The following is an 11,098-nucleotide window of genomic DNA, read 5'->3' as shown; positions in this document are numbered from 1 at the left end:
ATATACTTTAGGAGATTTTAAAAATGAAATTTTGATAATCTCAAAACCCCAAATACTATGAATTTAGAAAAGAATAAAAATTCTCAATAGATTTTTTTGAGTTTAAAAAATATTTATCATTCAGAAAAAAATCTCAATAGAATAAAATAACATCCAAGGTAAAAAAGATATCAAGACATGGAATTGTAAGAGCAAACTTTTTCATTATTTTAAGTACAAGAATTATAACTGCTTTTCTGCTTGTTTGTAAATCACTGTTTGCTTTTTGATATTTTTCTTTCACGTTGAGGATTGTATTTTAATACACAATATATATAATCATAATGCCCAGAAACACCAGTTACCATCACAAGAGCAATGCTCTTCATTTATTGGTTATCCAATTCACATGGTTGCCAATTATTAGGAAGAGTAATAATCAAGCAGATTTGTAAATCTGCTCTCTTTTTCATTTAAATGCTATTCATGGATGGCTGTCTTTTAAAAATTCTGGAACATAAATGGGAGTTTTCTTTTTACAGATCATACGGACTTTTAAGTATATTGTCTTATGCTGCTTACTACTGACTTTATAAAAGCCATAGGTGTTGAGTATGTGTGTATAATTATTTTTAAGAGCTAGAGATGATCAGAGAATATTAATTGAACCAAAAAAAAAAATCCATATCAAGGGAAACTTTCATTTGCTTTCACCATTTCTGTCACACTTCTAAGAAAGGGATTACACAAATTATAGTTAAGAGAAAAAAAAGATCTCATGTACTTGGACTTCCAAGTAAAAAGTTTTGCCAATAATTTTAAAACACCACTGTTTCTTTACTGCAATGACAATTATTTTTAGTTCACATAACAGATATACAGTTACTAAACATTTAAATTATTTTACAAAATTTTAAAACTTCTTTAACTCAGAATTTGACGGTTCAAACTATGCAGCAGTTCAAAGTGAAGTTTATATTTCCACTACAACCAAGTATAAAAAGAATGGCAATTAATTCTATCCTAATCCAGAAACCCATTTTAAAGAATCTGAGAATAACTGCTTAAATGTAAACAGTAATCAGAGAACAGATGACCACTTGTCACAGATATTTTACAAACAGATTTCTGCAGGGTTTGGAGGTTAGACTAGTGTTCAGTCATTTGTAAGTCCCTTCCAATTCTAAAATTCTATAATTTCATAGTTTTCCTAACAGTTTTATTAAGAAAGTTATTTCTTCTCACCATTATTGCCAGATTACATCATCACACATAAATGGAAATTTTAGTACGTTACTGTATGTACTTAAAATAAATGTCATCTTTCAGAATATGCTGCAGTTCACATGAGTCTTCCCCCCATTTGTTCCAGATTGAGACTGTGTCCATTTGTTTCAGAATGAGTTTCATCATGTTTGAATAGGACCTATTTCCTTTACCTGGCAATGTAAGAAACAATACAGTAGCCAAAATGAATTTTTAAAACATTTACCAAATATTACATCTCATATTCAGAAATAACCACCTGTACCTCAAACTCCCTATGTTAAACTATGATATTTATTTAAATGCAAACAGCTGGTATACATGCTGCTTGCTCAGTTCTCTCCAAATAGAGATTTATGTTTGTTATGAAAAGAAACTTCAGGTTAAATCATAATGTTAAGATGCTAAGTAATTAGGATTGCCACTTTTACAATTCAATTTTGGATTCTTGGTTTTGGGGACACATACACACAAACACACACACGTTTTCTTTTATGTAGATAACAATAAGATATATGCTTTGCAAGATGTTTACTCATATATCCTCCAGGAATTGCTAGACAGATGAAATATAAAACCAAACTATTTTGTGGGTTTCCAAAACAGTGATGAGATCCATGAGTAACTAGAAAACATCTTCTGATTCATTAGAGTTAGTTCTATATGTTATCAGACCATATAACTTCAAATAATCTTCTGATTATAATTTTCTATTTTTAAAATACTGGTTCATAAAAAATCAAGGTATTATCCACTGGTAGCAGAGCAGTAAATTACATTGAAAACCACTCTACAAAAGATACCTTTGAATGTCACTGTTTCATATTTTTAATACTGCCTTAAAAGGCCTGTTACTCTTCAACTATCTCAGTGTACTTTGAAATATAAAATAATCGTAATTGGAACAATTAGTCTAAATCTAAGTAGGTTATTCCTAAGGCAGTATTTGTTTACTCAGAACATATTTTCATTTCAAATATGTAACTAAAAGTTCTCACAAAGTCAGAATACATCTCATAGTTTGAATAGAAACTTCAGTGTTTAAATTTCAACATTCAGTAACATAAACACTACATATTAGGTTGCTCTGGAATACAAATCACTCAAGTAAATGGGATATAATTTCAAACTTGTGTTAAAAGTGAAGAAATCCTTTTTTATGTGAAGATGTGACCAAAATCAATTGGTCATATTATTGTACGAATTAAACTCTACTGACACAACACATTTGCTAGAGATTTGGATACAGTTGAGAACTAGATGCTCCTTAAGGTTGGGGATAATGAAAGAAAAGGCATACTATGGATCAGGCCCTCCATTTTTATTACTTTATTAATAACAATGCCTACTTTATTGAAGAATGTCTCTTCCACTGGAGATATGCTTCTAATTTAATAATGCTAGACAGTGGGGAAAAAAAGACGGACCCACTTTTAAAAACTCATACTTATTTACTCATATTGACTAGGTATAGAATGACTCTTCATTTTCTGCTCTGAAGACAACCAATTTATTTTTTTAAGTATTGACTTGTCAATTTATCTTTGACAAGTGATTAAGAAAGATAAACAAATCTTCTGACTTTACAAATAAGAATATGTGAATAAGAATATATATATTCTGAGAAGTTACATCTCGTGATCTGACTTACAATGTAACTGAATTCTTTTAATAACCTGCATTAATTTTAAATTTTAAACTTAAATTGTCCTTGCTATACTGTTCACATTCACTTTACTTTTCATTTTTACATTTCTATAAATACCCAAAAAACAAAACTCTTCAATTTGAAACCAACATATATTGGAGTTCTGAGGCTAGTTTGTAACTTTTAAGATATTTTGTTAAAATGTAAAAACCCTGAAATTACAAACAAAAAATTTACAATTTTATAGTATATATCTAATTTATTTTTTTAAAAAAATATTCTGAATTGTTTTTATACAAGTAATCAATTGTTATTTTTTCAAATGAAACTCCTTTATAGGCTAGAAGAGGGTTTGTGGTGTTGCCCCATTAAAAACCAATACAAACATCATTTTTTTATGCTGGCACTTCAACTATTTCAAAGTAGTCATTCGGCAAAATCACGTAACCTCTCTCTGATATGTCGTCCTTCTCTTTCTGGAAGTGAACAACCTCCTTTAATTTTTCAAGCTGTCGTTCTTGTCTTCTGCATCGCTGCTGTGCAGTCTTGAGCTTCTTTCGGAGTTTTTCAACTTGTTGTTCTAGCTGATGAATCCTTTTTCTCTGGTGCATTGTATCCTCCACAGTATAGTTGTGGTCACAGAAAACAGAGAGATTATCAGGGGTCTGAAGAGGAGGCATTAGTAATCCAATAGCAGCATCGACCTGGGAAATGGGAGGTGTTAAAGGAGGCGGGGGAAGCTGTTCTTGTGGCTCCAGAAGATCTTCCTTCTACAACAATAATGCAGAGTATGTTCAAGTTTAGTAACTACAAATAACAGTTCAAAAGAATCCACCTGTGGAATTTAAGAATGACATTTTTACAAATTGGACAACCTAGAAGAAATGGTTAAACTTCCAGAAACATGGAATCATCCAAGAACAAATCAGGAAGGAATAGAAAATATGAATAGACCAATTGCTAGTGATGAAATCGAAAAGGCAATCAAAAATCTCCCAAAAGACAAAAGTCCAGGACCAGATGGTAAATGCTACCAAATATTTAAACAGTTAATACCTATTCTCCTGAAAATATTCCAAAAAATAGAAGAGAAAGGACTTCCAGATACATTCTCTGAGGCCAGCATTACCCTGATATCAAAAACAAAGACACTACAACAACAACAACAAAAACTACAGGCCAATATCCCTGTTGAACATAGATGCAAAAATAAATATGAGCATATTCAACAATACATTAAAAGGATCATTTACCACAATCAAGTGGGATTTATTCCAGGTATGCAAGGATGGTTCAATATTTGTAAATCAATGTGAAGCACTACATTAACAAAACAAAGGATAAAATCATATGATCATCTCAGTAAATGCAGAAAAAGCATCTGACAAAATTCAACATCCATTCATGATAAAAAGTCTCAACAAAGTTGGCTTAGAGGGAACATACCTCAAAATAAGAAAGGCCATATATGAAAAATCCACAGCTAACATCACACTCAGTGGTGAAAAACTGAGAGCTTCTCCTCTAAGATCAGAAACAAGACAAGATGTCTACTCTTACCACTTTCATTCAACATAGTACTTGGGAAGTCCTAACCATAGCAATCAGACAAGAAAAATAAATAAAAGGCATCCAAATTGGTAAGGAAGAAGCAAAACTGTCACTATTTGCAGATGACATGAGACTATATATAGACAACCCTAAAAACTGCAACAAAAAAATTATCAGAGGTAATAAGTGAATCCAGTGAAGTTGTAGGATACAAAATTAATATACAGAAATCAGTTGTGTTTCTATACACTAAAAATGAAGTAGCAGAAAGAGAAATTAAGAAAACAATTCCATTTATAATTGCGCCAGAAAGAATGAAACACCTAGGAATAAACTTAACCGAGATGAAAGACCTATACTCTGAAAACTATAGAACACTGATGAAACAAATTGAAGATGACACAAATAAATGAAAAGATATATACCATTCTCATGGATTGAAAGAATTAACATTGTTAAAATGTCCATACTACCCAAAGCAATCTACAGACTCAAGCAATCCCTATGAAAATACCAACAGCATTTTTCAAAGAACTAGAAAAAGTAGTCTTAAAATCTGTATGGAACCACAAGAGACCCCAAACAGCCAAAGCATACTTGAGAAAGAAGAACAAAGCTGGAGATACCACAATCGCAGTTTTCAAGATATACTACAAAGCTGCAGGATCAAAACTGGCACAAAAACAGAAATATAGATCAATGGAATAGAACAGAGAGCTCAAAAATAAACCCATGCTTATAAGGTTAATTAATCTACAACAAAGGAGGTAAGAATATATAATAGGGAAAAAACAGACTCTTCAATAAATGGTGCTGGAGAAACTACAGTTACATGAAAAAGAATGAAACTGGACCACTTTTATACACCATACACAAAACTAAATTCAAAATGGATTAAAGACTTAAATGTGAAACCTGAAACCATAAAAATCCTAGAACAAAACATAGGCAGTAATTTCTTTGACATCAGCCTTAGCAACATTTTTCTAGACCTGTCTCCTCAGGTAAGGAAAACAAAAGCAAAATAAACAATTGTGACTACACCAAAATAATAAGCTTTTTCACAGGGCAGGAAACCATCAACAAAACTAAAATGAAATCTAGTGTGGAGTGCCTGGGTGGCTCAGTCAGATAAGCGCCCCACTCTTGATTTCGGCTCAGGTCATGATCTCAGGGTTGTGAGATTAAGTCCTGTGTGGGCTCTGTGTTCAGCAGGGAGTCTACTTGAGATACTCTCTCCCTCTGCCCTTACCCCATGCACTCTCTCTCTAAAATAAATAAATCTTTAAAAAAATAAAACAAAATAAAAATTAAAAAAAATAACATGTGAGACGCCTGGGTGGCTCAGTCAGTTAAGTGTCTGCCTTCGGCTCAGGTCACGATCCCAGAGTCCTGGGATCGAGTTCCAAATTGGGCTCCTTGCTCAGCAAGGAGCCTGCTTCTCCCTCAGCCTGTCACTCCCCCTGCTTGTGCTTTCTCTCTTTCTCTCTCATTCTAACAAATAAATAATAATAATAATAAAAAAACACAGACAACCTAGTGAATGCAAAAAGATATCTGCAAAAAATATATCTGATAAGGAGTTAATAACCAAAATATATACAGAACTTATTCAACACTACATCAAAGAAATAAATAATCCGTTAAAAAATGGGCAGAGGACACGAACAGACATTTTTCCAAAGACATACACAAGGCCAACAAACACATGAAAAGATGCTCAACATCACTAATCATCAGGGAAATGAAAATCAAAACCACAATGAGTTATCACCTTATAACTGTCAGAGTGATTAGTATCAAAAAGACAAGAAATAACAAGTGTTGGCGAGGATATAGAGAAAAGAGAACCCTCATGCACTGTTGGTGAGAATGCAAATTGGTGCAGTGACTGTGGAAACCAGTATGGAGGTTTCTCAAAAACTTAAAAATAGAATTACCATATGATCCAGTAATTTCACTACTGGGTATTTACCCAAAGAAAATGAAAACACTAATTCAAAAAGATATATGCACCCCTATATTTACTGCAGCATTATTTACAATAGCCCAGATATGAAAGCAACCCAAGTGTCCATTAATAGATGAATGGATAGAGATGTTCTGTGTGTGTGTGTGTGTGTGTGTGTGTGTGCGTGTGTGTGTGTGGAGGGTATACCTATATATCTATACATATATATGTACATTCATACACACACAATAGAATATTACTCAGCTATAAAAAAGAATGAGATTTTGCCATTTTGCGACAACATGCATGGACCTAGAGGGTATCATGCTAAGTGAAAAAAGTCAGAGAAAGACAAATACCATGTGATTCCACTTATATGTGAAATCTAAAAAACAAAACAACTGAAAAAAAAAAAAGCAAACAAAAAAGCAGAAACAGACCCATAAATATAGAGAACAAAGTGATGGCTGCCTGAGGGGAGAGGACGGGAGGATGGAAAAAATGGGCAGAGGGAGGTACAGGCTTCCAGTTATGGAATGAACAAGACACAGGGATGAAAGGTACAGCATAGGGAATATGGTCAGCGGTGTTCTAACAGCCTTATATGGTGACAGATGGTAGCTACAGTTGTGGTGAGCACAGCATAATGTGTAGATTTGTCTAATTAGTATGTTGTACACCTGAAACTAATGTAACATCATCATGTATCAGCTACACTTTGATTAAAAAGAAAGAACACTAGACTTTTTTGGTGAATCCTTGAAATAGGAACATTCTAAAATGAGAAAACAATTTAAGTTTTAATTATACTTTTCCACCTAAAGTAGAAATGGGATGCAAGAGAGAGAATGACTGATAAGATTTAATTAAATACGAACCACTTAAAACTGAGGGGTAAATACTTTGAAACTGAATGGTCCCTGATAAAGAAAACCCAAAACTTACCAACATACGTGTAGGGGTAGAGAGTGACTAAAGTAAGTCACAAAGCTAGATTGCCTTTCTTAGTGTGAAGATGTTTAACTTTAATAAACTGCACTTTGTATTTTTAAAAAGTATATCATTGTTGGGGCACCTGGGTGGCTCAATTAAGTGTCTGCCTTTAGCTCAGGTCATGGTCCCAGGGTCCTGGGATGGAGCCCCACATTGGGCTCCCTGCTCCGCAGGAAGCCTGCTTCTCCCTCTCCCACTCTCCCTGCTTGTGTTCCCTCTCTCACTGTCCTTCTCTCTCCCTGTCAAATAAATAAATAAAATCTTTTTAAAAAAAAGTATATCACTGTTAACAGTGGTTATCTACAAGTGATGGCTTCCAGGTAACATTTCTTTTTCTTTTCTTTTTTTTTTTAGAAAGATTTTATTTATTTATTTGACAGAGAGACACAGCGAAAGAGGGAACACAAGGGAACACGAGCAGGGGAGCGGGAGGGGGAGAAGTAGGCTTCCCGCTGAGCAGGGAGCCCAATTCGGGGCTTGATCCCAGGACCCTGGGATTACGACCTGAGCCAAAGGCAGACTGAGCCACCCAGGCGTCCTGTAACATTTATTTTCTTAACATTACTCTGAATTTTCCACAATAAAAACATTAATTTTATAAATAGAAAGCCCAGTATTTTAAAACACACGTTACCTTGTCATGTGGCTCAGTACAGAGAAATATCGTGGGTACAGCATTCTCTTTCAGCAACTTGTTGTTACACTCCCTCTTAAAGCAGTCAGGAGTAAAGTGTTCCGAACAGATACTGCTGTACTTCGTGGGCTTAAAGTTTTTCCTACGGACAGCTGCCTCCCATTTTTTGCAAAGACTGGGTCGAGTAAGAGGAAACCTAAGAAGAAGAGATAATTCAGTTCTCCGACCTTCTTTTAAAAGGAAAAAAAAAAAGCACATCCAGACTTTCCTGATTAGGAAAGAACTATCTTGTATTGATGTGAACAAGCTAAGGGACATTTGATTAAAACACTAGCTCTGCTCTCTCTTTTTTTTTTTTTACAGTTTTTAGTTGTGCCTTTATTCACCTTAGTTAAAAATGTAATTGCTTTAAAGATCCTTTAAATAAAGTGACCACCCACTAGTGTGTGATGTAAGTCAGCCCTCTCAGCATGGAATTTTTGTTTTTTTTTAAAAGCAGTATTTGGGGGTGTTGTATGTAAGGGATGAATCACTGAATTTTACTCCTGAAACCAATATTGTACTGTATGTTAATTAGAATTTAAATAAAAATTAAAAAAAATAAAAAGCAGTATTTGTTATAGGAATCTTTTTATCACAGAGTAGTTATAAGAATGTCAGATACAATGATATATACAATTTAAACAAGACAGGCTGATTAAAAATTTACAAAATGTAAAAATATACATATTAAAAGTCAGCCATGCAGACAGATGCATGCAGTGAGAAGAGGATATGATGGGAGGTGGGAAGTCAAGGGACATATGCAGTAATATTTATCTTAATTTACCTTGAAATCAACTGGAATATGTCCATGAGGCCCAGATAAGGGGGCTTGGGAAGAGTTTAAATTTATTGTGATTTTACTCTTCCAGGTCAAGTATTTAGTGAACTGGGGAGACTGGAAAGAAGCCAAAGGATGTTTCAACTCTATGTTCCAGTTTCTTTCCCATGTAAGGCATGCTACAGCCTGACTCTGCTATCATGAAGAACTAACCAATCTTTGGGACAGTTCTTTTCTTTGCCCAGAATAGCTGCTGCTACAGGGCCACCATGTAGAAACTGGTAAAAGTACCCCTAGAAGATCCCTGCTGGAAATGGCCTCCAGAGATACAAAATTCAGCACCTTGCACTCCTGTCTCAAGCACTATAATGCTCAGGCTGTTTATGGAGTTCTGTCAAGATATTTCCCATCTAGTCCCCAAAAACTGTTCTTTATAGGTAAGAATGAGAGGCAGATCAGCTCTTCGATTCAGTCGTTTCACAGCCAGCAGAAACTATTTCTGATGTGTGAATGCCACCCTTAGTTTCCAGTACCAATGAAAGATTTTCCACATTTTTAGATTCTTTCTGAGATATCATTAGAAATGGGGTTGTTGGGAGCTGACTGTATGTAACCGTGTTACCATCTCCTAATCTATTCCTACACTTTCAAAGAACTGGAAGTCAATTCACCAACTTTCAGAAATTCCAATAAATGAAGAAGTAGTATCAGGATATACTGAAGTAGATCCTGGAAGTGTTAAGTGTTCTCTCTCCTCCTCGAGGTGGAGGGTAGGGGTGGTGCTGGTGGTACATCAATCAACACTCAAGATCTATGTTGTAAGGCACTCATTTCTTTTGGGTCCCTCTCATATCAAACATAAAATGCATCTACATCCCCTGTTAAACACAAACGACAGCACCAAAAAAATTGAAGGAATATTTAGTTTTTGCTTTTGTAATTATTTACCTACGAATAATTCCTATAATTTACCACGGATCTAATCTCTTAGCTATCGTCTACTTATTGTCGGGAATTCTTGCAAAACAAGTTAATGTAAATGTAATAAAATTTGTAAATACTTTATTTGGCTGAATGAAAATGCCCTCGTGTCACATTTTGCAGACATCCGATTATCATTAAGTCGTTTCCATTTTGCAGTTTTCTTTTCCCATTTTCAAGAGAACATTTTTCCCTCCAGGACTACTCTAACTGCAGCACTTTCCGGATAAAACAGTCCTGAAAGTTGTGGGGCGAGTTCTTTTCTAAGCGCTTCCTCTAGGCGCCCGTAAGAGCTCATACTGACTTCTATTATGACACTTGATTATGGCCGGTGTTATTATTGTCCACGTTATCGTTACTGTGCGCTGAAAATATTAAGTATTCATCTTGGCAGTACCAGAAGCTTTCTCTAAAACTTGGGAGTTCCTCAAAGGTTAGTTCCTAGAAACTGGGTAAAAACATCCTCCCTGAAATCCTGGCCAAAACTCAATCTTTAATCACTGTGATGCTGGCCTCCCATCCACAGCAAGGATGAAAAAGAGTGGCTTCGTCATTTGAAAGGTCTTTCTTTGTCTCTATTTCAAATTTATTTCTAAGGCGTTATTACCACCTAGCTTCTCTATTACCCCAGGGGCGAGATCCAGATGCCTCTCGGCTTTGAGGACCTCACGACCCGCGCGGGGTAGTTGGACATCGCTCCTGGGTCGCGAACACGCCAACCCGAGGCGGGGGGCGAACCTCCCGCACGGGTTCCGACCCTCGAGCGCGAGAAACGGTCACCGCGGCGACGCGCGCCGAGGACGCGCAGCCCTGGGCGGTGGAACGTGAGCTCCAACCCTGGGCGGGTACGCCCACCGCCCGCGGCCGGGGAGACGGCGAGCAGGGCCCGGTCGTGCCCCGCCCCTGCCCCCGCCCCTGCCCCGCCCCTCTCATTAGGTATCGCGCGGACACGCGCCTGGCTCCGCCCCCGAGCCTAACCGGCCGCGCGCCCCCAGCCCGAGCTGGGGCCAGCCCCGCGAGACGCGCAAGGTACTTACTTGTGGAAAGAAACGGGCTTATCCTTATCATACCGGTTCTTGCAGCCGTAGGCGGAACAGGACTGCACCATCCTTCCGGTCTTCAGTCACTTCACTTCTACCGCTCCCGCAGGCAGGAGAAGCTGCTATCAATGTCGCCGCGCTGGGCTTTGACACCCTCGCTTCTTCTGTAGCTTTGGTCAACAGTTACAGTGATGATAAGCTCACTCGGGTTGACTATTGTGCCCGTTTTGTT

The 11,098-nt window shown here is 36.5% G+C and overlaps 1 protein-coding gene across 1 annotated transcript; it reads right to left on the bottom strand.

Moving 5' to 3' along the window:
* Positions 1-795: 795 nt before the first annotated feature.
* THAP1 (THAP domain containing 1) lies at positions 796-11,001 on the bottom strand. The gene is made up of 3 exons (XM_036102339.2): positions 10,864-11,001; positions 8,023-8,218; positions 796-3,663 (listed from the first exon to the last, which is right to left on the bottom strand). Exons 1-3 carry the CDS (start codon positions 10,932-10,934, stop codon positions 3,289-3,291), a joined length of 642 nt encoding a protein of 213 aa, XP_035958232.1. The 5' UTR covers positions 10,935-11,001; the 3' UTR covers positions 796-3,288.
* Between the last annotated feature and the right edge of the window lie 97 nt (positions 11,002-11,098).

Source organism: Halichoerus grypus, chromosome 3 (assembly GCF_964656455.1).
Source record: "Halichoerus grypus chromosome 3, mHalGry1.hap1.1, whole genome shotgun sequence".
NCBI classification, from domain to species: domain Eukaryota; kingdom Metazoa; phylum Chordata; class Mammalia; order Carnivora; family Phocidae; genus Halichoerus; species Halichoerus grypus.
The sequence above is the reverse complement of the archived record's forward strand: the minus strand, read 5'-3'. Positions and strand labels throughout refer to the sequence as shown.

What these genes read in the sequence shown, in the direction of transcription:
- THAP1 (XM_036102339.2), bottom strand. Translation starts at nt 10,934, where the DNA reads ATGGTGCAGTCCTGTTCCGCCTACGGCTGCAAGAACCGGTATGATAAG. An exon ending in AAGCCCGTTTCTTTCCACAA is followed by an intron (nt 8,219 to 10,863) that starts GTAAGTACCTTG and finishes TCTTCTTCTTAG; the next exon opens with GTTTCCTCTTACTCGACCCA. An exon ending in GTACTGAGCCACATGACAAG is followed by an intron (nt 3,664 to 8,022) that starts GTAACGTGTGTT and finishes TTATTGTTGTAG; the next exon opens with AAGGAAGATCTTCTGGAGCC.